We start from the raw sequence: 27,563 nt of genomic DNA, 5'->3' as shown, positions 1-27,563 counted from the left end.
AGAGTTTGTTCAAAGTTAAATAAATTTTAAATATTAACAAGTCTTTATCTTTACAGAATAAAACTATACAATAACAGCCTCATGCAAAGCATTCTGGGAACCAGAAATCATCATCAACCTTTTTCTGTTTTTTTGATCCAGATTTTGTTTCCCAGAATGTTTTGCTTGATGCTGTTTTTTAGTTTTACTCTGTAAAGATAAAGACTTGTAAATGTTTAATGTTCATTTAACTTTGGACAAAATGTTGCCAGTAAAAAACATAAATGTAAATCTACGGTAAGTTACCGGCAACCCAGCTGCAATTTCTACGGACTTTTTTTACAGTGTGTTTACATGAGCTTACACGTTATCAGTTTATTAAGCATAATCGGCGTAAGATTTATAGTTTACCAAAAATATATTTTTGAGCATCTAATCCCACTCCTACCCTAAACCCAACTACCAACCAACCACATTAAACACAACACGCGAGTAAAAGTATAGTCACGTCTATTCATTGCATAAGTTGACCAATAAACAACAGTATAAAAGTATTACAAACAACTTGCGCTGCAACATTGCGGACTGAATCAATACGATCCCTTTATATGAAGCGCATGAAGTCAAATCTCATTTGAACATAATTTGGACAAAATTGGTCATGAGAGCCAATACCATTTTACATTCACGAGACACACAAAAAGCCACTGCTGTTCACAATCAAATATTGCTGCTTCTTGCAGCAGTTGTTGAATGTAATTCGTATAAAATGATTCCTGGTGGTTTAAATTGAAAATTATATCCCAATATAATTCATGATTACCATAGGCAAATGTTTCACCTGCTTCTAGTAGAAGCGTTAATTTAGTAAATGCTTCAGTGGGTTGTATTTAGGGTAATGGACAAGCAACCTTAACGGTTGTGTGGGTTGAATGTTAAATTGGAGCTTAATATCACAATAAACGGAAGAAGCGATCATATTATTTACCCATTGCTGACGTATACATCCAAGTGAAACCGCTTCTGAAATTAAAAAGGTAGGGCCGGACTTGAATTCGTCCAATGAGAATTAATGGTTGGAAAATTGGGTCATGTTGCTATTTGCTAATCCCTGCGATCTTTTCCTGGGCCAGATAAGTCATTTGTAAAAAAAAAAAATTAATTTCAATTTCATTATGACTTTAATGTGCAGACTCTTCATAAAGCAGAACTTTCATAGATCATGTCAGTGTTGGATGTGCATCATTTTGAATAAAGTTACAATTAAGTTTAGAAAATTAGCCATTGATTTATATCGTTCAGCACTGACAGATGTCATCACAATATTTGCAAACTCTCTTAGATTTGTTTGCATTTTAAAATGCTTGAGTTAGGACCCATCCTAGGATCTTTTCAGCCTTTATAGAGCTTGTTTTTATCTGTCCTGCCCGCCAAAGGATTTAGTTCATTAAAGCAATTTGACTCTCACAGAGTGTGAATGAACCAAGCAGGCGGCATTCAATAAAATCATTTGTGCAGAGCCCGAGTCATTTTGGTTTGGATGACTAGTTAAATTTGTCGTGGTCAGCTGAGATTTGAAGTTTTACAAAGGTCAGAGCAATTTCTCCATCTGTAATTTAATAAGAAAAAATCTAAATTGCATAAAAGTCAGCATATGCATCTGTTGAAATACTTCTGTTATGTTAAGAGCCATAAAAGTGTGGATTTTGAGGTGTAGATATGGGATGCATTCAGTGCATAGATATCAGTACAGTTACTGTATGTGTGTGCGCGCGTGCACGTGTGTGTGAGAAATAGAGCAGCTGTACATAAGATTGTAAGATCAGTCGAGCTCAGACTGTGCCTCAGATGTCGGTCTCACTGTCGTATTGAAAACAGTATGTTGGCAGACACACACACTCCAGATACACACAGCTGTTTTGACCGCAAAATCGGGTCGAACAGGGAGGACGAGATAAAAACTAGTGAAACAGCAAAACGGACTCCAGTGGTGATAGGGGAACTCAGCATCTTCCCGGGTCATCAATCACCCCTTCAGGGATGTAAACTAGCAACCTGTGGGTTACCACACCAGATGCTAAACTGCTGCCTCTGCCTCCCGTCACACCGGTCACACACAGCAGAATGTTGGCACAAATAGGCAGAGACCCAGTAACATCCAAATAACAGTTCATGTAAATGTGATACGCTGTATTCGGTGAGTAATGAGTGTCTTACATACTGCCGGTTTATTGTGTGTTTTCCCGGCTCCCTTTGGCTTATTGCTTTGCTTTTATCTGCCTGTATCTCATGGATTTTAGCTTGCAGACTCGGATAAGAACAGAGGAGAGTTAATCCACAGTAAGATATCGGAGCGAGCGGGTGGAGAGGAAGATAACCTCAGGCCTCCGGCTCTAATTCCTCAGTAATTGGAGGACTACTGCGCTCTTAGCCGCTGTGATGCTAGTCAAAGCAAAGCACCCCTAAGATCTCTACATACAGCTAAAAGACATAAAAGCTGGATTTTTAACATTGCTGAAAGATGTGTTGAGTCCCCAACAGGTGGTACCTGTATCCTGGGAAATTCTCTGAAAGATTCAATGGGCTACTTGGAAAGATTTTGCTTTGTTGAATGCTATCAAAATAAGAAGCATACAGTTACAAACATCTCTTCATGTACTATTTTGCACATGATTCCAAATGACATCATACAAACCAATTTTGTTGTTTTTTCCACATTTAAGGGGAAAATTTTCATTACCGCAACGTGATCATGACTGGATTTGGGTTCTTTGACAAGGAAATATTTATAATTAAAAAATCTAAACAATAAAAAGCTTCAGTGCATGTTATACTATAAACATTTACAGTAGAAAAATGTGGTATTTGGTGATCATTGGTAAATGTAGAGACATTAATAAGGAATTTAAATGTGTCCAAGACCAATTTTCTCATCCTCCGAAACAATTTTCAATCATTGTTTAAGCCCTCAAGGAACTAACATTTAAAAAAAAAAACATGAACATAATTAACTGTGAGACTCAAGATGGCTACCAGGTAAGCAGTTCTTATTTTTTCTCTACAGATAAAAGTTGAAATTTTGTTTTTTATAGTACCTAGACAACTTTTTAGTTCTCATTAACCGAAACATGACTTTGTAAATGCATATATTTAATGTAATATCAAGTTGCGGTAATGATCATTTTTGATAATGGTAATCTAAAAAATGTAAATAATTTTATAGGAAATATTTTTAAATCCTCTAAAAATAATGGTTATAGTAAGATCAGACCTTAATCTAATCTGTGAAAAAAAAATGGCTTCAAGGGCTTTTTAAAAATTTTGATGCTGGACACTTTCTAAATCTGGATTTCGTGAGAATCACCCACATGACGAGTTCAGATGCGAACAACACCACCTCCATCAAAAATGAGATAATGGTATTAACCGAATGCTCTTGGCACATATTGTTGGTTCATCAAATACTTTCACTTCAAATCCGGTTAATCCCGGCCTCAGGCCATTTAGGGGGCGGGTACACCTAAGCATTTACGTTTATTTTGTCAATTGTTTCCAATGGAAGCACTGCGCTTTTCAAAAACGCTGGTAGCATGTGGGTTTTGTTTGTGCTGAGCGTTCTGCGTTTTTCAGCGCTGAGTGCCCAGAGCGTCCAATCACAGTGGAGGAGGGGCGGGATAAAAACCACAACAACCAACCGTCCATCATACAATGACTGATAAACAAAGAAGTAGTATTATAGCAACCAAAGTGCACCCAGCTGAAAAAACGCTGGCATGCACCCACTGTTGGCATTTGCCTGGCATTTCAGGTGCGTTTAAATGCTTTGGTGTACACGCACCCTTATAAATTTGCATTGCTGGCAGAGTCCATTAAGAGTCTGATAGCAAAAAATGCTTATTTACAAGAAAACATGTAAGACGCACGGTTTTGCATCTCTGTTGGCACTGTCAATCTTTTCTGACTGCGATTTGCATTTACTGTGGTTTTATTACAATGCTATAGTTAAATGATAGTACTCTACAGGTGTAACTTTTATGTACAGTATATGATTTATTAGGAACAATAATCTTATATATTTGAACTGTAATCACATAACTAACTATAATATAATTAATCATAATAAAGTTACATGTACCGTCTATTGTATAATAACTCTAGATTATGTTCATCTGATTTCCAAAAGCATTGTAAGGCAAAAGCAGTGACCGGTGATTGGAAGGCTTTCTACTTACAGTACACTTATGATGCTCTGGGGAAATGCGGTGCTGTTTGAATAAGCGATTGCTTTCTGTGATTGATTGTTTCTGTCTTTCAGCCTTCGTATGTGCTCAGATAAGCGAAAGACAGTTCTGTCCTACACAATTATTCACCATCATAGTTCACCTTCCCATTTATGTTAGGCATTTAATTTTGTGCTAAATAAATAAAATCACCTGGGAATAGAATCGCACTTTAAGATCGATATTTCATGTGAGATTGATTAATTTTTCATACAACACCAAAATCTAATGTATCAATACTTCACTATAGGCCTGCCCATTCCTAGTTCCTAGTCGTAAATGGCAGTAATATCTTTACAACACACTTTTCCAAAGCACTCTGCAAACAGAAGTCCATTTTCAAAGAGGCTTTGTTGAAATGTCATACTCCCCTTTTTCATACAATAACAATTTATTGTAATCTCCTTTGTCAATCTCCCAAATCCATGCCAATTATTTTATATTTCTTTATACTTTAAGCTTTTTGAAGCCAAAATGTCAGAAAAATTGTCTCACTGGGGATGCCCTTTTAAAAGCGTACCATTTAACAGCAAAATATAAATTTTTTTAAATATAATTTTAAATATATTTCAAAATATACAAAAAATGGCCACTGTATATGTACTGAAATATATTTTGAAATATGTTTAAATTTTATATATAAATAAAATAAAAAATTTCTTTTTTTGGTGGGGGGTTGAAATATATTTTAAAGGATTTATATTCGTGTCCCATTGGAAAACCAGTTAAAAAAAGGTTCAAATTAAATATATTTTCAACAGCAAAAAATAAAATTTACATTTTATTAATTTTATACTTATATTTTATACATTTTCTATTTTTATTGGCATTTTTATATTTTGGCCAGGAAAATAGATTTTATTGCCTTATGGGTTGTAAAATTTGAAATTTAATAGTTGCCTCTGAAATACATTTTGAAATATATTCATGTATTTGAAGGTTAAAACTAAATATATTTCAAAATCAAAAATATATTTAATTAAGCTTTACTTTCTACAAAATTTATTTAGCATATATTTGCCATATCTTTAAGGTACTAATACAAACTCTTAAGGTGCAGAGGTTTTTTGAAAGAGTATCGCCCCGTCACAGCTAGGGACCATTATTTTGTCCATTTTTTTCTGACCGCATATGATGTGAAAACATCCAAATTTAAGTTGTATTTGCTGATAATCTTGAACCTCTAGTGAGCTGTTAACTTTTCAACCGGATCTTTGAGTCAGCGAGTTCTCAAAATGATTCTGAAGGGAATGGCTCACTCCAGGGCAAAATTATAATTGAAAAACAAATAACAGCATACAGGTTTAGATATATAAAATATTTTTATGCATGTATTACTGCAGTAACGCACCTAAGCACCTGAAACTGCTTTTTCTTATACTCTATATAAAAATGGCACAGTGAATCACCTTCATGTTTAAGAGTGTAGTACTTTTAAAAATAAAAGTGCTAAAAGGTTTTTCACAAAAATGTCATAGAATAATTTTTGGCTCTTTTCCATCAAATCTTCTTGAATTAATCATTTCTTTCCTTTCTTTTTTATAGTCTGAAGAACATTTAACAAAGATCCTTTTGTGAAAGTGAAGGTAGTGGATATTAATGAATCTTTATTGAACCATCCAATCTTTAGAAATCTTTATTCTTAAGATCGTTGGGCTCAAACAGTCCCATCCACCACACGCAGTTTAAAAAAATGATGTAAAATCAACAATATTACTTTAACTTAACAAATTAGGTTAACCAATTCAACTTGTTTTTATAAGTCAAAATTACTCAACTAATTACGTATGCTAGATTCAGTCAAAACATTCCAAGGTTCATTCTTTTCAGATAACTACCACCCAAAACTAGTAACACATGGAAACTGGGATGCTGCAGAACATTTTGATGCACTCTTAGAAAGGATTTACACATTGTGTAATTTTAACACATTATGTGTCATTTTGTATTGATTTTGTGTTAATATAAAATAGTTGTTTTAACACATTCATTCTAAAAGAGTGGGTACAGTTTAATATTACACGTTTTCCTCATGAAAGGTCTGTATTCATTAAAAATGAGTTAATAAAGTATTTCACATCAATATTTAATGCTGCTTTCCTTGCTTATGCAGTAAATAGCTGTGCAATAAGCGCGATATTGTATAGGCAGCAGGTTGTTATTGCGAAGTAAGCCCCTTCAGTGTGATACTGTACAAGATCAAGGCTTATTTCTGCCATAACAACCTGCTGCCTATACGTTATTGTAACCAAGGTTACTAGAGAGGCAGCTAAATATATGAAAATCATATATTTTATCAATATGGTTATTTCCCTTTAAAACCTCTTAAAATTGATTTGTAAAGATTTATTATGAAAAAGAAAATGTGAGTTTTAAAAAATATGCACTTTTAGTTGGTTCGTAATGTAGCCAATAGGGTTGAGTCTTGAATGTGAGTAGAACCAATCAGAATGTAGAGTGTTACACGGTGGAGGAGCTCACTTCCGGGTTCGTGTAAAATGTGCGTTCAGTTTGAGAAGCAGCTCTCTCCCGTGTGCACGCTGCATGTGAATGCTGTGTGGGAAAATACTAGAGAAAAGAGAAGAAATATGGAAAAATACTGTGCTTAAAACCGTTTTGAGTGTGGATTGAAGTGAGTAGAGTGATATTTACTTGTTATTTGTCGTGATTTGTTAAAAATTGTTGAGATGAAGCTTATGGCTATGTAACTAGTTTTAAACTAATGTAAAGAGATATGTAACACTTTTAAAAGAGATGTAAAGAGATACACACGATTTTATTATTAATAAGAGTGTTGATAAAGTGTTCATAGAGCATATTTCTAATTTACAAAAGGATAAAAGAAACTGAGTTAAAGGAGTCGAGTTACATCCGGGTCTTTCTGGAGTGTTCTGTGATTTGTCGATCTCCTTGGTGAGTTGTTTTACAATGTTAATGTTTATAAATCATATTGGTTTATTTTATGAGAAAAGAGTGTTAAAGAAATATAACTCTTAAGACTGAAGTAAGAGTAAAAATGTGCAAATAATGAGTTTAATGTGATAAATTGTTACCTGTGCAGATTGTTAAAATATGAGATGGTCACATGTAATGATTGCAATACTCAAACTAAGAGAAATGTTGTCAAATATTGCACATTTAAGCATATGTACTTTATTTTGAAGCACAATATTGAAATTGAGTTCTTAAGTGTTGTGTAAATAGTATGCAAATGTGATTTTTGTATTCAATATAATTAAGTGAAAAGCTGAACTGAATGTATGCAATATGTGAATGTATGTGATGAAGGTATTAATGATTTTTCTTGGGCCTTGTCTGTTCAAGGCCAGGTTTTTTTTTTGTTTTTTGTTTTTGTTTGTTCTTATATCTTTCCATGCGCTGATGCTGGAGCTGTTGATGTTTTCTGGATTTGTCCCAGCCTTCTGTGAGTTTTGAGGGTTTGGACTGGCGAGCCGTCCCCGAGTCTTACTTCGATTTTCTGTGATACATAGGAAAACTGTTTGCACATCTGAACACTACATATATGGTAGGACACTGAAACACTTTTTCTTGTTTCACTTGGATGGATTCTGTCTTCCCGTAGACAGATAACACACACAATTCATCTTTATGGACTATCTTAAGGACTGAGAAACTGAAAAAAAGGGTTTACACTGAACTAATTACATTTCATTGAACTATTGTACATTGTGTTAAATTACAGTGTTTTTGTTTTATACAGTGTTGAACTTGTGGTTGAAATAACTCAGGTTGAATTTTGCATTTGTTATTTTCTGAATCTGAAAAGGAAGTGAATTGAGGTACCAAGAATTTTATTGTTGTTTTATTTAGAGTAAATCACTTGGTTTACAAAGAAACAAAACGATATACTTACCTGTTAACTACTTACCTCTTGAAAGGGAAAAAGGGGTGTGATTTCATGCACAACAAAAAGTGTTGAGTGATACAACTTTGTTTTTTTTTTATATCTGAAATCATTATTTTACTTTTATTTTTACAATTCTCAATACATACCTCAGTTTAACAGTACTACGGTCTCTGAGTCACTGTTTTAAGTTGTTGCAGCATCTTTCTCCGCAGCGAACCTAGTCTTCTGAAACACTGGTCCATAGAGTCATTTACATATTGTTATAGATCCTAAAAATTCCTGTGGGGTGTACGGGCTAGCTGTCACGCACACGCTACAAGGAAATCTTGGCGAGCCAGCCAGGAGATTGAATGCTCAACAACAACAGTGAATTCTAGTAAAAGAGACCATTTTTTTCAGTTTTTCATTAGTAATACAAGATATACCAATATGGATATGGTAGAACGTGAGAATGTGAATGTAGCAAATGCAGTCATAGTCAGTGGCATTACCTTGAGTGAATCTGACCAACACTTAGAAGCATGGCTAGTGCGATATGGCAGTATTAGTCGTACCTTACTTGTTGATGACCCCACCTCTGAGTTTCATAGGCATGCCATTATTGAGTTTGCACAAAGCTCTGCAATGAAATACCTGCAGCCCTTGTTGCCTTTAAGCATTGTTAGCACTTCTGATCCAGATGTTACATTCATGGTACGTGCCTTGAGTAGTGTATATTCACCCTTAGCTAAAGATGATGTCACTACAGGGTATTTGGCAGAACTAAAGGCCATAGCTAGTGCTTCTGGAAAACCCTTTCAAGAAGTGCTCCAGGAGGAGCTAGAAAAAATGAGGTCACTTAGCACCACCCCTGAGCTTCCTAGGGTGAGCGAGAGACAAGAGTGCCCTGTAGCAGACTCTCAAACTCGAGGGCTGAGTGTTGCCAGTTTGTCTAATGACCGAGGGTCACCTGCTATGTCACAAAGAATTAGAGACCACAGAGATATGACACCCTTACCAAGTGTTTCCCAAATGTTGAATGCTGAACATATGCAAACTCAAAACCTGTCCAAGGAGAATATTGTACCTAGTGTGGGTGGAGTCAGTAGCCCCTCAGCCACAGGAATGCCACGCCAATCTCTGACCATGGATATAATAGATCCTCCTGCGGTGCAAAGAGTTGTGGTCGAACATGTGGTAAGGACGAGTGATATGACAGCCCAACATTCTTCCCTACGGCTTAGATCTTTCTCTGGAAAAATCCCACGTCCACCAAATGAACCTGACTTTGAAACATGGAGAGCAAATGTAGAATTCTTGCTCGATGATCCCTCTGTCTCAGACTTGTCCCGTACAAGAAGAATTCTAGACAGCTTACTTCCACCTGCGGCAGACGTAATCAAACATATTAGTCCACAATCATCACCCTTAGTGTATTTAGAGCTGTTACAGTCAGTCTACGGTTCTGTTGAAGATGGAGAGGAATTATTAGCAAAGTTCATGACAATGCTGCAGAATCAGGGAGAAAGGCCCTCCAGCTATTTACATAGATTACAAGTGATTTTGAGTGCCACAGTGAGAAGAGGTGGCATTGCTGAAAGTGAGCGCAATCGCTACTTGCTAAAGCAGTTCTGTCGAGGATGTTGGGATAGCAGCTTGATTGCCAACCTCCAGCTGGAAAGAAGAAAGAACAACCCACCATCCTTTGCAGAATTAGTAGTATCTGTAAGAACCGAGGAAGACAGGCAGGCTTCAAAGGAAGATCGAATGAGGAGTCATTTTGGGATGACTAAACAAGGCCCAGCCCCTTCCAAGTTACGTACTGCTGCTCATCAGTTGTCTGCTCACTCACATGAGGTAGTTGGCGGAGCATCTCCTGTAACAGACTCTATGAGAAAACAAATATCAGAAATTCATGCTCAACTTGCCTGCACAAAACCATTGACTCACCATCGTGAATGCTCATCTGAATGTTCTGTAGATGTGGATGTGACATCGTTGCAAAAAGAACTTACTGCTTTACGAGCACAAGTTCAAGCTATGGAAGCTACAGTTTCTCGGAAAGTTCAAAACAAAAGTTCAGAGCATGGAGAAATCTCAGAATTGGCAAGGCAGATTGCAGAATTAAAGGCCCACTTAACTGTCCATGAGCCTTGTGAATCTCAACCGGGAAAGCCATCTGTGTTTAGAAACCCTACCACAATGTCACGATCCAAGCAAATTAGATCGGAGGAGAGTAAATCAGTCAATGAAAGCGGATTACCTTTAGCTCGACCTCGCCCAGGCTACTGCTTTCGTTGTGGAGAAGATGCCCATATTGCCGTGAACTGTGAAAATGAGCCAAATCCTGCTAAAGTACAGATCAAACGAAACCAACTGAGAGAGAAACAAGCCCAGTGGGACCTCAAACACATAGTCAAGTGCCCACAGTTAAACTCCAAGCCGTCTCTGTAGCGGGGCACACAGAGACAAAAGTTAGAATTCCCTGCCCCAACAAACCTATGAAAGTGTCCAGCAAATGTTGTCATACAGCCACACCAAAGAAACTGCCAAGAGGATTGGTAGGCATGAAATGTACTGCTCAGTTGTTCATTGAAGAAACCCCAGTGAATTGTCTCCTTGATACAGGATCTCAAGTAACTACTATCCCTTTGTCCTTTTACAAAGACTTCTTATCAAACCATCCCTTGAAGTCACTTGAGTCTCTATTAGAAGTAGAAGGAGCAAATGGACAGTCAGTTCCTTACCTGGGTTACGTAGAACTCACCCTGACATTCCCTAAAGAGTTTTTAGGAGAAAAAGCAGAAGTCATGACATTAGCGCTTGTGGTCCCTGATTTGATGCACGTTCCTCAAGTTCTAGTGGGTACAAATTCCCTTGATGCTCTCTATGCAAAACATGCTCAAGAGAATTCCGTGAGTTTCAATCCTGCTTTTAGTGGATATCGAGCAGTGCTCAAAATTTTGGATGTCAGACACAAGTTGATGAACACTGAAATTCTGGGATGTGTGACATTGGAAGGGACTACATCTAAAGTTGTGTCAGCAGGAAGTGTAGCTGTTCTAGATGGAGTTGCTCATGCGAAACAGTGCTCTGTGGGAACCTTAACAACTTTGGGACAGCCTGAAGCATCATCCATGCCTGGTGGATTATTGGTAGCCAGTGGACTCTACACCTTGCCTGCTAAGCGCTCCTTTAGCTTACCTGTGTTGGTGAGAAATGAGACCCAGAATGACATAATTGTTCACCCTAAAGCTGTCATTGCTGAGATGCACGCCGTCCAGCGCGTGATTGAAACCCAACCGAGACATCATACCTCCGAGGCCAAAATAAATTCTGGCAGTTCAGAAATGAAGTTTGACTTTGGAAATTCCCCCTTACCACCGGAGTGGAAGAGCCGAATATCTAGTTTGTTGAACAAGATGCCAGAGGTATTTGCCTTGCATGATATGGACTATGGGCATACAGATAAGGTGAGACATCGTATCAAACTTACTGATGAAACTCCCTTTAAACATCGACCAAGACCCATCCATCCACAGGATGTAGACGCTGTGCGAAAGCACTTAGAGGATTTGTTGGCTGCTGGAATTATCCGTGAATCGGAGTCACCTTTCGCTTCACCGATAGTTGTGGTGAAGAAGAAAGATAATTCAGTACGCCTATGCATTGATTTTCGGAAACTTAATTCCCAGACTATAAAAGACGCCTACGCCCTTCCCAATCTAGAAGAGGTGTTTTCTTTACTAACAGGCTCAAAATGGTTCTCCGTTTTGGATCTAAAGTCCGGGTATTATCAGATCGAGATGGAGGAGGCGGATAAACACAAAACAGCCTTTGTGTGCCCCCAAGGATTCTGGGAGTTCAATAGGATGCCGCAAGGGATCACGAACGCTCCCAGTACCTTTCAGCGGCTCATGGAGCGCTGTATGGGTGATCTGAACCGTAAGGAAGTGTTAGTCTTTATAGACGACCTCATAGTTTTCTCGGAAACGCTCGAGGAACATGAACATCGACTATTGCAAGTCCTAAGCCGTTTGAAGGAATATGGTCTGAAGCTCTCACCTGAAAAATGTAAATTTTTCCAGACCTCCGTGAGATATTTGGGACATATTGTTTCTGAACGTGGTGTCGAGACTGACCCAGAGAAAATAGAGGCCATAAAAACCTGGCCAAGGCCACAAACTCTCAAAGAGCTGAAATCGTTTCTCGGATTCGCTGGGTATTATAGAAGGTTCGTTCAGGACTTCTCTAAAATAGCCAAGCCGCTTAACAACCTTACGGCTGGATACCCCCCAATTCGGAAGGGAAGGAAGATCAAGGATGTCAATCATCTCTACTATGATCCCAAGGAAGAGCTAGGACAAAGATGGGATACTTCCTGTCAGCATGCAGATCCTGAATTAAGAGAAGTTTTGGAATATTTGGAGTCTGGTGAGAAACCCATGGCTAAGAAAACGCAGTCGCCTACTATAGGTCCATGGATGAGAGAGTGGAACAAGTTGGAAATAAAGAATGGGGTGCTATTTCGGAGAAGAACAGATCAAGGTAGAGTGCTGAATCAACTGGTGTTACCCAAAGACCTTCGAGAGATAGTACTTACCAGTCTACACGATGACATGGGTCATCCAGGGTTAGAGCGAACCCTTGATCTCCTTCGTTCTCGGTTCTTTTGGCCCAAGATGGCTGATGCCCTAGAGAGAAAGATCAAAACCTGTGAACGTTGCATTAGGAGAAAAGCACCACCACAGAAAGCAGCTCCCTTGGTTAACATAAAAACCAGTAGGCCCTTGGAGCTTGTATGTATGGACTTCTTGACAGTAGAGCCAGACAATAGCAACACTAAAGATATACTGGTCGTAACAGACCATTTTACAAAGTATGCTATCGCAGTGCCCACCAAAGACCAAAAAGCCCGAACTGTGGCCAAATGCCTCTGGGATAATTTCCTGTTGCACTATGGATTCCCAGAGAAATTGCATAGTGATCAAGGCCCAGATTTCGAGTCGCAGACTATTCAAGAATTGTGTCGAGTTGCTGGTATTCGCAAGGTGCGGACAACTCCCTATCATCCCAGAGGGAACCCAGTAGAAAGGTTCAACCGAACTTTGCTACAAATGCTAGGAACCCTCGAGAATGAAAAGAAAGCCCACTGGAAGGAGTTTGTCAAACCGCTTGTGCATGCCTACAACTGCACAAAAAACGATGTTACTGGGTACTCACCCTATGAAATGATGTTTGGACGACAACCACGACTGCCTGTGGATCTTGCTTTTGGACTTCCAGTTGATAACTCTTCACAATCACACTCGCAATACGTGAAGTCTTTGAAAGACCGATTAGAGGAGAGCTACCAACTAGCTACTCGGAATGCTTTGAAGGTGGCAGGAAGGAACAAAAGAAGATTTGATAGGAATGTTGTTGCTTCAACTTTGGACATAGGTGATCGAGTCTTAGTAAGGAACGTTAGGCTCAGAGGAAAGCACAAAATAGCAGACAAATGGGAATCTAACGTCTATGTTGTGGTAAAGAAAAACAGTGATGTTCCCGTGTATACTGTTCGTCCAGAAGGAAAGGAGAGCCCACTGCGTACATTGCATCGGGATTTACTTCTGCCTTGTGGGTTTTTGCCCAACACTGAAGTTGAAGAACCTGTCCAGCGACAAGAGCGTCGACCGCCTAGAACTAGAGCCCAATCAAAAATTGAGAATGCTGCTGAAATGCAACCAGTGCATAATCATTCTGATTCGGAAAGTGAATCTGTTCATATGGATGTACCTGTAGAGTCTTTGGAGTTCACTACCCGACTTATTTCTGAAGGAAAACCACGTCGCTACTTACCGTTGATACCAAAAGACTTACCAGAAGTTCAGTCAGAAAATCCACCTTCTGTTGTTCGGACTCAGTGGATGAATAACTCACCTGATGAACAAGACATAACCAGAATTGAAATAAATGAAAACTTACCTGTAACCCCTCACATGGATCCAAACGACTCCGACGTTGAACCTGAAAGAGAAAAAGAAAGTGAATTAGTAGAAGTAATCTCAAGAGAAGAATGTAATGAGCCCACTGAGCCATTAAATGAGTCATTCAGAATGGTAAATGAAACTGATGTAGATACTCAAGAAGGAAAAGCTACTTACCATCCTGAAATTGCCCCTGTCAAACAATTTCCAGATGCTCCAATTGAGTTAGGTCCAAGACGTTCGAAAAGACAAGTCAGACTGCCAGATAAGTTGCATTATGCACGGCTTGGAAATCCCTTAGTCTCAGTCATTCAGTCTTTATTGCAAGGGTTGAGTTCTGCACTTTCTGAGTCAGTAGAAGAGTCTGAGTATATTAAGCATAGCTGTGAACTTGAACCTAGCAGAGTTTTACCTGTGTAAAACTATTAACTTCCCAAGCACAGGGACGTGCTTAGATTCAGGAGGGGGAAGTGTAACCAAGGTTACTAGAGAGGCAGCTAAATATATGAAAATCATATATTTTATCAATATGGTTATTTCCCTTTAAAACCTCTTAAAATTGATTTGTAAAGATTTATTATGAAAAAGAAAATGTGAGTTTTAAAAAATATGCACTTTTAGTTGGTTCGTAATGTAGCCAATAGGGTTGAGTCTTGAATGTGAGTAGAACCAATCAGAATGTAGAGTGTTACACGGTGGAGGAGCTCACTTCCGGGTTCGTGTAAAATGTGCGTTCAGTTTGAGAAGCAGCTCTCTCCCGTGTGCACGCTGCATGTGAATGCTGTGTGGGAAAATACTAGAGAAAAGAGAAGAAATATGGAAAAATACTGTGCTTAAAACCGTTTTGAGTGTGGATTGAAGTGAGTAGAGTGATATTTACTTGTTATTTGTCGTGATTTGTTAAAAATTGTTGAGATGAAGCTTATGGCTATGTAACTAGTTTTAAACTAATGTAAAGAGATATGTAACACTTTTAAAAGAGATGTAAAGAGATACACACGATTTTATTATTAATAAGAGTGTTGATAAAGTGTTCATAGAGCATATTTCTAATTTACAAAAGGATAAAAGAAACTGAGTTAAAGGAGTCGAGTTACATCCGGGTCTTTCTGGAGTGTTCTGTGATTTGTCGATCTCCTTGGTGAGTTGTTTTACAATGTTAATGTTTATAAATCATATTGGTTTATTTTATGAGAAAAGAGTGTTAAAGAAATATAACTCTTAAGACTGAAGTAAGAGTAAAAATGTGCAAATAATGAGTTTAATGTGATAAATTGTTACCTGTGCAGATTGTTAAAATATGAGATGGTCACATGTAATGATTGCAATACTCAAACTAAGAGAAATGTTGTCAAATATTGCACATTTAAGCATATGTACTTTATTTTGAAGCACAATATTGAAATTGAGTTCTTAAGTGTTGTGTAAATAGTATGCAAATGTGATTTTTGTATTCAATATAATTAAGTGAAAAGCTGAACTGAATGTATGCAATATGTGAATGTATGTGATGAAGGTATTAATGATTTTTCTTGGGCCTTGTCTGTTCAAGGCCAGGTTTTTTTTTTGTTTTTTGTTTTTGTTTGTTCTTATATCTTTCCATGCGCTGATGCTGGAGCTGTTGATGTTTTCTGGATTTGTCCCAGCCTTCTGTGAGTTTTGAGGGTTTGGACTGGCGAGCCGTCCCCGAGTCTTACTTCGATTTTCTGTGATACATAGGAAAACTGTTTGCACATCTGAACACTACATATATGGTAGGACACTGAAACACTTTTTCTTGTTTCACTTGGATGGATTCTGTCTTCCCGTAGACAGATAACACACACAATTCATCTTTATGGACTATCTTAAGGACTGAGAAACTGAAAAAAAGGGTTTACACTGAACTAATTACATTTCATTGAACTATTGTACATTGTGTTAAATTACAGTGTTTTTGTTTTATACAGTGTTGAACTTGTGGTTGAAATAACTCAGGTTGAATTTTGCATTTGTTATTTTCTGAATCTGAAAAGGAAGTGAATTGAGGTACCAAGAATTTTATTGTTGTTTTATTTAGAGTAAATCACTTGGTTTACAAAGAAACAAAACGATATACTTACCTGTTAACTACTTACCTCTTGAAAGGGAAAAAGGGGTGTGATTTCATGCACAACAAAAAGTGTTGAGTGATACAACTTTGTTTTTTTTTTATATCTGAAATCATTATTTTACTTTTATTTTTACAATTCTCAATACATACCTCAGTTTAACAGTACTACGGTCTCTGAGTCACTGTTTTAAGTTGTTGCAGCATCTTTCTCCGCAGCGAACCTAGTCTTCTGAAACACTGGTCCATAGAGTCATTTACATATTGTTATAGATCCTAAAAATTCCTGTGGGGTGTACGGGCTAGCTGTCACGCACACGCTACATTATCCCTAACTTATCACAAGTCAAAACTTAAAATAGTAGGTTAAATTGACTTGCAAAACCAAGTTGTTTTAAAGGGGTCATATTATGAGATTTTGTAAAGTGTAAAATAAGTCTTTGGTTTCCCCAAGAGTATGTATGTGAAGTCTTAGCTCAAAATACCATATAGATATTTTATCATAACATGTTAAAATTGCAACTTTGCAGGTGGAGCAAACCTTTTGTAGGTGTGTTCTTTAAAATGCAAATGAGCTGATGAAATGCAAACACTGATCACCATAATGGTGGTTTGTTGAAATTGAAACTCAATTGTGCTGTTAATTATTTTTTCTCCCTCTTTTTTCTGCACTATGAGGCAGTACCGTGGTTAGAAAGTACAGATTAAGAGGCGGTATTATTGTAATTGGACTTTCTACCTATGTCACAAAACAGGGGAAATCTGAATGATCTATTTTTACACATGCTTGCAGAGAATGGTTTACCAAAACTAAGGTACTGGGTTTTTCTTTTTCACAATTTCTAGGAATGATGAAAGCACTGGGGACCCAATTAAAGTCAGATTTTCACACTAAGACCCCTTTAACTTTATCCTGCCTCATTTTCTGGAATGTAATGTCCAATTCTCACAAATGAGATTCCAGATGAATTAAACGAATCCTTCACTACATTTATTCTCTTTGTCTGCTTCACTGAGAAATATGTCAGATTATCAAATTATTTCTTCACATTTATGTTTTAATACTTTTTATTTGAACTATCCTTCATGAATGACACCTCTTTTTGTTTTCCGAGTTTGGATATAAGACTGTGGCCTGCAGGAGGTGTCTGCAGTTTTAGGGGTCAAAAGTGGAGCTTCCTGGAACGGACCCAGCTACCCTACGTTCCTGTCAGCCTCACACTCAGACTCCTAATGGACTTTCTCAAGCTTTTGTGCCTCTGGTTGTAAAAGTAATCTGCGGCAAGCTTGTGGACAGATGGTTCTGTGAAGGCAGGTCTGAATGTAGGTGCGAGGTTAGACTGAAGTCTGAGTATGTGCGTATGAGAGAGAAAGAAAATAAGTCTGATCATGAAGCTATTGTGTGTGTCTATGGGTTGTGAATGTGTTCGCTCATGGGCTTTAGCTTGAGACCAGATGTTCAGTGCGAAACAGGCACTCTGTTCCCCCTCTGTTCCAATCATAGGGTTCTCAGTAAGAATGAAACTCCAGCCCGCGGGCACGTGGTCTTACTCACAGCACCTTCGGCTCAATGGGTTACGGAGCGATGCCAAGTGTAATATATCTAAAGCCTAGCACTTAGCCTAAAACACAGCAATTTAGCATATCTGTAACAGGGTCTGTGCAAATGCTGCATTCCATTCAATTTGCAAAGTCGAAATTTACAACTTCCTACTTGGAACAGGGTTACAGAATGCCTTATGGAAACTTATGGAAAAAGCTTGGAGATGCAGGTGCATGACATCATGTAAACATTGCAGCAAACAGAGAGATACTAATGATAAAAATCATGTTTTTCTGTAGTTTCTGTATAAGCAATTTTCCACCCGTTAGAAGATGGAATGTGTTTATGAAAGTATATTCGTAATATGAAACTGAATGGAGCTTGTCAAATGGTGTGCAAATAATATCAGGCATGAAATGAAGACATAGTATATCTTACTTTTTGGATACAAATACACTCCTAAAATCATGGAAGAATATTTTTTGCTGAATGGCTCAATAAAGAACCTTTAACATTTACCAATAGGCATTGTTTTTAACTGAAGAAGACGTGAGAGTGAGAGTATTCAAAAATTAATGCCAGCGTATACAGCAGCGTATAGGTGTTTCTTGAAGGTAATAGAGTGTTATCCAAACATTTTTGGCCAGGAAAGTCTGTTATACTTGGGATCAGACACGTATTGAGGTGTTTTTGGGAGATTTTAATACATACAGCGTCATTTTCAAATAATAATTATTAGTGATGCACCGATGTATCGGCCGCCGATATTTATCGGCCGATTTTTGATGAATTTGAAACCATAGACATATCGGCAATAGCACGAGAAAGGCCGATACCGATTGTTTATTAATTAACTGCATAAAGAAAACCATTTTATGTAAAAAATGAGTTAATGTTGTTAATAAAATAAATGCTGAATATCAAAAACCACCTTTTAAGGTTGTCATGCTGTCTTATTATATTAGTTTTAGCTTAATTTGTGCCTCTCTTATTAGGTTGGTCAGTTAAATGTTAATTAGATCCAATCCATGTTCAGTAAAAATAATTTGATGCAGAAATAAACTAGCTTATAGACCAGCTGTATAGGAATGTATACAAGTGTTTAATATCGGTATCGGCATCGGTATCGGCCAGAAGTTGTCTGTTTAAATCGGTATCGGTATCGGCCCAAAAAAATCCTAACGGTGCATCCCTAATAATTATTTGACTTACTTACATCAGGTGACCTGAAAATACGAATAAACCATTGCAGTTTTGCCAATTACACCTTTTCCAAATTGCCTGAAAGACCACCTCATGCCAGTGTAAAAGTTGGAAGTTTTTTTTTTAATTGACGTGTTTCCACTGGCCAAATTTTCAATTCACAATGCCAATTTGCACAATTTGAAGGGTAACTGAAACGCAGCTAGAGGTTTAATACAGCTATGGGTTTCACATTGTTATTTTTCTTTGCTTGATGTTTAAATTCACTTTCAAATTGTAACAAAAGCTGTCCAAAGATGAGATGGAAAATGGCTATGGGTTATTTTTGACCCAAAATAGGTAAATATTGGACAGAACACATGCTGGGTTAAAAATAACCCAATGTTGGGTTGTTGTTATGCAATCATGGGGTATTATAACCAAGCGATGTGTTCTGTCCAATATTTTCCCATTATGGGTAAAAAAAACTAGATATTTTGAGCTTGCAGGATCTAAAAAGGATTTTAATGAAACATAACATGAAAGTAACTCATGGCATAACATCAAACAGCCGACCGATCCACATGGGTGGGCCCAAGAACCAACAAAAGACATTAGGCTTGTTCGACTTCATGCAGTGCCGCAAGATCCGAATGATGTAAAGGTACCGCGAGAGTGTTTTGAGAAATCATACAGAGGAGTCTGATTTCATATTGCTCCTGTGGTATGATGTCAGTTCTTACGGTGCCGCATGAAGTCAAACAAGCCTAATGGAAAATGAGATATGATATTTGGACAATGGACCAATGAGAGCATGAAACATAAAACAAGAAAGCCAATCAAAAAATGACATATCAGGGTACTGGGAAACGAGACAAACAGAACAAGAAGTGACTTCAAAATAAAAGATCGGACAGAACAAACCTGACAAAACCCTAACACAAATGCTTAACATCTACAAAATAAATATTGAAATAAACTGGTTTTGTCATGAGCAGTTTTATCTTTCAAGAACATGAGAGAATAGACACTTCAATATGAGGTTTTGATTAAATATATTATTAATGACAGACTATAATACCTTACAGAAGAATTTAATGGAAAAAAGGACATTAAACACGTGAATGCTATCAATAATCCACTTTAAAATGTATAGTTATCTTTTCCAATTAATTTCCAATGCACACATTTTAATTCTTTGAGTTAATAATTAAAGAGAGAGTTAATGGTGTAGTGGGCAGTGTTTCCAACATATGGTGCAGATGTACTTTCACCGACCCGAGTTCAGCTTAAGGTCCTTTGCCGATCTTGCAGCCCTCTCTCCACTGCATACTTTTCTGTCTTCTCCTATAATACTGTCTAAAATGGCTCAAAAACATAACTTTAATACAAAAAATTATAATTTAAGAGAGAGAAATATTTTTTATGCATGTATTAATAAGTGTAGAGTTTTCAGTAGCAAGCATTTTCCTTTCATAGTCAGCAAAGTATTAACTTTACTAACTCTTTTCTGATTCATTTTAGCATGGTGCACATACACACACACGCATGAAAATGAAGAGTAAAATTATAGTAAGTAAAATTATTTTTTTCAATTATATTTCATAGAAATATTCCCCCCACGTACTTCTAGTAATGAATGAGATATACACATACTGTAGACCTGTTTAGAATTGATATTGGCTAAACTCAATCTGCTTTTTTAATAGAGTAGCTTAATTTTGCAGCATGTTGGGAGCAGCTTTTATATTTGGAGGCTATCTATGATCCCAAAATACTCACTAGGTTTTGCAGATTTACACTGGGTATTGTTCATTACAAACTGATTAAGTTGTGCTGTGTGTCTGAAATTGTTTTTTTCTCTTAGGTTTGCTTTTACCTGTTAATCCATTTCAGTTGTTTCCTATCTAACAAAAGGCCTTGGGTTCATTTTGAACTGCTTTAGTTTTTCTGTAAATATGTGAAATATTTACTTGTTTTATTTAATACGTGTATGTGTGTGCGTGTGTGGGGTGTATTGTTATATTTGTATATTTAGGTATGTCTTGAATCAATGGTTCCGATCTTAGATTAGTAGTATGATTTGTAGTATTTGAGACATTTTAATACTCCTTTAATATAAAAAATTAATGTTACAGAAATAAGAGAGATGTTTTAATGCCTGAATATATTTGCTCTGAAATAGGAAAATGTCATTTAAGAATTTTTGTTTAATTTTTACCACTTAACTAATAGAGCTATATTTACTTAATTATAATTACTGTGATGAGCAGAGTCAACCTCTTAAATTCAAGAAAACGTCTATATTTGCTGAGGAAGAGTGAACATGTGGTTTTAATAAGTATGTGTTAATGAACACTGTACTGCGGGATTACCTAATAAGCTGCAATTTAGTTATAGGCCCTTAGCAAGTCACTTTGGATAAAAGCATAGGATGTACATGGGACATAGGTCTTAATTGACCATCAGTGTTCCTATAGCTCAGCTGCAAAAGCATTGCACAAACAAGATACAAGGTCATTCCTATATAGACAACATACAGTATGGCAACATATTTAAAATGTATACTGTTGCTTGAATGTACTGTCTGTACTGTAGGTTGATTTTAATAATAAGCGCTGACGTGCTTTGGTTGCTAATATAAACATCCACAGAAGTAATTGTTTTACAAAGTATTTTACAAAGTACAACACTTTTAAAACCTAGTACAGTAATGTGCAATTAACCTCTGCTGTGAACAAAATGCATGGTAAAAAATGTGACTTAACGTTATATTTGTAGATTTCTAGATTCATCTTGGTGCAACGCCATAATTTACCAGAGTTCACCGGGGCACAGAACCACGTATACTTACATATGAGGTCACATATTGCTAAAATGCGTTAATTTACTGTAAAAAAAAATTTGTTTTTAAAAATTGCAAATAAAATTAAATAAACAAAAATTGTAGATTACAGCATTTTTTTTCATTATTTATATATACTTTATAGTTTATGCATTTAAAATGACATTAAATTTATAACATAATGCAGTTGTTGTGCAAATGCATTAATGGCACAATTTGAGAAGCATGAAACAGAACCTAAATAAACACTGTAAAAAAAATTCCGTAGAAATTACCATGTTATTGCAGCTGGGTTGCCGGAAATTTACCGTAGATTTACGTTTATGTTATTTACAAGCAAAGGTTTGTTCAAAGTTAAATAAATTTTAAATATTAACAAGTCTTTATCTTTACAGAATAAAACTATACAATAACAGCCTCATGCAAAGCATTCTGGGAACCAGAAATCATCATCAACCTTTTTCTGTTTTTGCTTCAGATTTTGTTTTCCAGAATGTTTTGCTTGATGCTGTTTTTTTAGTTTTACTCTGTAAAGACAAAGACTTGTAAATGTTTAGTGTTCATTTAATTTTGAACAAACTCTTGCCAGTAAATAACATAAATGTAAATCTACGGTAAATTACCGGCAACCCAGCTGCAATTTCTACGGAATTTTTTTACAGTGAACCTAAATGCCATTTCAGATGTAACTTCTGCCAATGTGTCATATGATTGGTTGAATTAATTGATATAATATTTGAAATAAAACAGTATCAACACATATTATGTTTTTTTTTTTAAGACAGGTGGGCTCAGATTGTTAGAAATGTGGGAGTGCCAAGGAAAATACTGCTCTAATATTTCTTTTAATGTCTGTTTGTGCACACATTTCTCTAAGCTGTGCACACTGTGCCCACTTAAAAAAAAAAATGGTGCATCACGCCCCTGGTTTCTTTCAAATACATCATTCTGAACATTGCGCTATTGTTTCACCTCTAAAATCTGTTTAAAGATGCCAGTTTGTTTCTATCTGAGCCCACATAATAGCATTGTCAACATAACTCACATTCTGTAATTTACGGAGCTTTTACTAAGCCAGATACAAATGTAGCATATGAAACCAGTAAACACTTCACTAGACGTTTTAGTTGGAGAGACCTCATTTATTGCAGCAGTGTTTACCAACCTTGGGGCCGGGGCCCACAGGGGGGCCTCAGCAGATTTCCAAGGGGGCCTCAAGATAACTTAAAGGTATGGCGAAAGATTTTCCCTGAATTTAACTCTTTCACCGCCAGCGTTTTTTTAAAAAGTTGCCAGCCAGCGCCAGCGCTTTTCATAATTTTCAAGTTTAATGCCTTTCAGAAAATGTTCTTCTTTAAATATATAAACATACAATATACCAAATGAAAGAACAGACCCTCTGCTTTCAAACAAAAAAAAATGTTTCATCCTACCTTCAGTAGTTCTTTTGCAATCAGCTTTTGAATATGGGTAGGTTTCTGCAAAAATACCACATTTTGAGCAAAAAGCAGAGATAATTCCATTTTTGTGACGGACTTTTTACAGAGATCCCATTCAGAGCGATCTTTAAAACAGACACGGACATGCAGCCGCTTGCCATAGGGCAATACTTCCGGGTTTAAAAAGTTGCGGAAGGTATAATAGCGGTAATAGCGGTATTGCGGAAAGACGGAAAATCTCGTCATTGGCGGGGAAGCGTTTTCTCTTAATTGATGAGATATCTCGTCAATGGCAGGGAAAGAGTTAAAAAAAACTGCCCTCTCCACTTTGTAAAAAAATGCAATTGTGCAACACTCTACCTGCTCCCGAGAGGGGACGCCTATTAAACGTGTGCACGAGAGCATGCACGAGCCTAGTTCTTCTCGTGCATGACAGCAACTTGTAAACAGAGCATGCACGAGAAGATCTAGGCTCGTGCATGCTCTCTCGTGCACACGTTGCATGTGCACGAGAGGGCATGCCCCCTTGGGACCAGGTAGAGTGCTGCGCAAATGCATTTTAAAAAAAAAGTGTCATCTCTTTTTGAGATGTTTACCGTGTCTGTTTCGTGACTTGTGCCAGGGCTAGCATCGCTAATCATAGCTTGCATCAACTTTTACTAGCAGTGGTTTTAAATGGATTTCTCCAAATAGCAAATAGCCAAAGTTTACCTGTCAAGTAGATACTTCACGACTGAGGCATCAGTGGGAAGCCCAACCTGTGCTTTTAGCGCACACCAGCGTGTGAAATATTCTCCCAAAAACAATCTGGTATTGTTTCTTTTTTCAGAGGCCTTTGCTTTCTCTTCTTGTCATACAATTCGTGAACACTTTTTCTCTTGCGACCCTCAGACATTAAAAAAAGCACGGTTGGTATGACGGCCTTACGTAAACATATCACCAGAATGATTGCCAACTAGAATGACCAATAGTCTTGAAGATCCACCCGGAAAAAAAATCCTCCGCTATACCTTTAAAATGATTAAAAATGGGAAAAAACAAACATTAAAACAAGCAAAAATCACACACACACACTTTTATTCTGTTGCGAGCCCTACACTCAAGCGTTTCACTTTCTGCATTGTCGTTGTCACATTCACGCAGCTGTGTCTGTGTGAGTCATTCACAAACATGTTTTCTGAGCATGTGTATCGTGCTCTCGCCCATGCCGCTTCTGCTCGAACACACAAAGTGAGGTGCATTTGGGGTTATTTAGCTCCATTTACAATGTTAAAGCATACATCCTCTCGGTGCCGCACTACTTGGTCTCCGAGCATTGCAGTCGTGCTTGGAATCTCCGTTTTGTGTAGCGGCCTAATATGACAGCTTGACTGCGCTGAGATTCAGGGAAGACCACAGCATGCTTCCAGTATCTCGCGCATTAAAAATGCATAACTTCCTGCGATTTCACGTTTCACTCATAACAAAAGTATGGCCTTTTTTATTACTAAATAAAAGCAGCAGGACTAATGCATTGTTTTTTAGCTGTACCAAAGCCAAGGCTACATGAATTTTGCAACAGATGCTGTACGAGCCATTTCTCAGCGACCAGAAAAACGACCAGTGGCTCACATAAAAAAAACTTGCTGGGCTGTATTTTTATTTCTTGTGTTAAAGCAGGCGGCATTTTCTTTTGGATCTAATTAATTTCGAGGCTCATTTGACCTGAGAATGTGCACGCACATCAGAAACGCAAATGACAAGCTTGAGTGATAAAGGCTTTAGTCTTGGCAGCACTGCTATTGCTAAGGGCCCGGTGCAGCATTTTTATACAGTAGGTGGGTCTTCTGGTCCCCGGGCCACATAAATCCTACCCTATGTTTTCTATAGAGAACTTTAGTAGCCCCCAACGACAAGCATTTATTATGGTTTTACTGCTACCTCGGCTATGTGCGGTTATGTACCGTGATCGAAACTTGAGAACATAATTCTTTTGTTTAAGCAGGCAGATCCCTCATGCAAATTATTGTGTATTTCAGCACTTTGGAAATCCACGGTGGGTCGACAGCGTGTGAAATTAGCATTTCATGGATCCAATGCTGCCACACATTTGGGCAACGCGGATATCTCCCGTGTGTTTGTGACTACAGAACGGCCTCTTATTCACTTTAATTGTGATATTACATGCAGCTCAGTTCTGTTTCAAGTTTCCGTCTTCAGTCATCCGTGGGGTCTTAGAGAGCAGCTTCCTGGCACGAGTCTCTAAAACGGGAGTGTGATCCGCTTACTGAGTTGATTAAAATAGCAGGATGGTTCTCCGGGGAGCAGCAAAGACAGGTGCCTTGTTTCGCCCCGTACTGACCCCTCCCCTTGAATTTTCTCCCTGATATGCGCAGATTTACAAACTCTTTTATCGCCTCATTCAGACAGCTGTAAAGTTCCAGTGCTGTGGGATCCCCATGCAGCTGTGCGCTAAATGACCCACAAGGCTCTGCTCTTGTTCCTTTCTGAAATAACCAATTCATTACTAGTGACACAACACTTTACCCGGGCGTCTGAGAAGAACAAAATACCCGGTGTGCCATGAAAAGCACTAAAATCCAAATGGAGGCTTGTGCATTTATTCTGCATTCACATTTAGATCCTTATGTTGGCTGATAAGGCTGTTTTTGTCATAATGGAGACCTACTTTTGTTTAAAAGCTCTTTCGAAAAAGTTTTATCAGGAGAATTCATTAAACTAGCTTTACTCTGACAAAAAAATCCAATTACAACCAAAAAAGGTTTTAAAGCCTGCCAGGAGAACCATTGTAAGTTAAGTTAAAAAAAACCATTATACTTTATAAGTTCTTAGAGGAAAAATCTATGTTCTGAGTTTTTTGAACTACGCTAAATAATTCAGAAGTACTATGCTGTTTTGAAAAAGTAACACCATCAAACATGAAGCTTGTTTTTCGGGAATTTTAAAAGTGATATGTTGATGCGTTCAAAAGCACCATTTACTAAACAAATGGGAGGAGGCTTCTGTAACTAAAACACATTTATCTTTCATGTACACTCTATAAAATGCTGGGTTATTTTCAACCCAGCGTTGAGTCAAAAAGGGACCAACCCAACATGTTGTGATTTAAATTGCAATTCATCGACTGGCCGCTAGAGGATGGCTCCAAAAGGGAGTCAATTCCCATAGACCTCCGTGTTAAAATGGCCTACTTTACATTAGAAAATAATATGTTTACAGTCTGGTACAAAAGTGTTTTTGGTCTGTATAGCTAATTTTGCCCTTCATGACAACTGTGAGGGGGTAAAAATTTTTTGTAACTCATCTGTTTAAATTATATTAAGCCTTAGGGGGCGTGCACACCAAAGCTTTTACGCCCACGGCTGGCGCATGTTTCCAAAGGAAGCTCAGCGTTTTTCAAATAAAGCAGCAGCTAGCGGTTTTCTTTCGCGCTGAAATGCATCGCCCGGATGAAAAGCTCCGCTCGTCAATGTCAGTTCACACGCGACCTTCCAATCACAGTGGTGGAGGGGCGGGACAAGTATCACAGCAACCAACCGTCTCACAGCTGACGTATCAGGGCTACCAAAGCGTTTAGCTGAAGAAAGCTGGAACTCAACTGAAAAACAGCTAGCATTCGGCGTTGTCCAGGCGTTTTCAGCCACGTTTAAAAGTTTTGGTGTGCACAACCCCTTAAAGTTCTGCATAAATAAGGGGGTGGCCACTTGAGTGACGGTTGAACAGCCACTGCTGTCACTGAAATCGACCTAGGTGGGCGTGGTTTCAGCAACCAGTCACCTCAGCTTCACCCATGTCCCGCCTCTTTACCCATGTTCGGATATCCGCGAGTGATGCGCGGTGACATGCGGCCAAGATGGCGCCGGAAGACACCGCCTATTTTAAGCTTCAAAAACGATCTTCAGAAACCTATGGGTGACGTCATGGACACTACGTCCACCTTTTTTTACAGTCTATGTAATTAACCCATGCTTTGTGTTATATGCTTTGGGTTATATTAATATAAACATTTTGTTTTAATGCAACCCAACAGCATTTTTTTTTTTTTTTTTTTTTTTTGAGTGTAGGAAACAAAAGTGCTCCTGAAGCATTGTGTTAGCAGAGCAAAAGGTCATTGGTTCAAACCATAAACTGTAAAAATAGATGGACATAGTGTCCAAGATGTCACCCATAGATTTCTGAATATCGTTTTTGAAGCCAATAGTAGGCGGTGCCATACATCGCCATCTTGGCCGTGAGTCACCGCGCATCACTCGCAGATATCAGTAAATGGATAAAGAGGCGGGACGTGGTTGAAGCTGAGGTGGCATGTCGCTGAAACCACGCCCGCCTAGCTCGACTTTAGTGACAGCAGTGTCAGTTTACCTATCACTCAAGTGGCCACGCCCCTTAA

General features: G+C 37.8%; 1 protein-coding gene across 3 annotated transcripts; it reads left to right on the top strand.

Moving 5' to 3' along the window:
• The first annotated feature begins 6,514 nt into the window (after window positions 1–6,514).
• On the top strand, window positions 6,515–10,561 carry LOC135786590 (uncharacterized). Of its 3 annotated transcripts, XM_065296066.2 has the most exons (3): window positions 6,515–6,891; window positions 7,095–7,172; window positions 7,584–10,561. In XM_065296066.2, exon 3 carries the CDS (start codon window positions 8,557–8,559, stop codon window positions 10,558–10,560), a length of 2,004 nt encoding a protein of 667 aa, XP_065152138.1. In that variant the 5' UTR covers window positions 6,515–6,891; window positions 7,095–7,172; window positions 7,584–8,556; the 3' UTR covers window position 10,561. The 3 variants fall into 3 exon arrangements, with proteins under 3 accessions (XP_065152138.1, XP_065152136.1, XP_065152137.1); XM_065296064.2 differs by having other exon boundaries at window positions 7,095–10,561; XM_065296065.2 differs by having other exon boundaries at window positions 6,515–7,172.
• Window positions 10,562–27,563: the final 17,002 nt, after the last annotated feature.

The sequence above is a fragment of the Paramisgurnus dabryanus genome, chromosome 20 (assembly GCF_030506205.2).
Source record: "Paramisgurnus dabryanus chromosome 20, PD_genome_1.1, whole genome shotgun sequence".
NCBI lineage: Eukaryota > Metazoa > Chordata > Actinopteri > Cypriniformes > Cobitidae > Paramisgurnus > Paramisgurnus dabryanus.
Note: the sequence above shows the minus strand (reverse complement) of the source record. Positions and strands in the feature narration are given on the sequence as shown.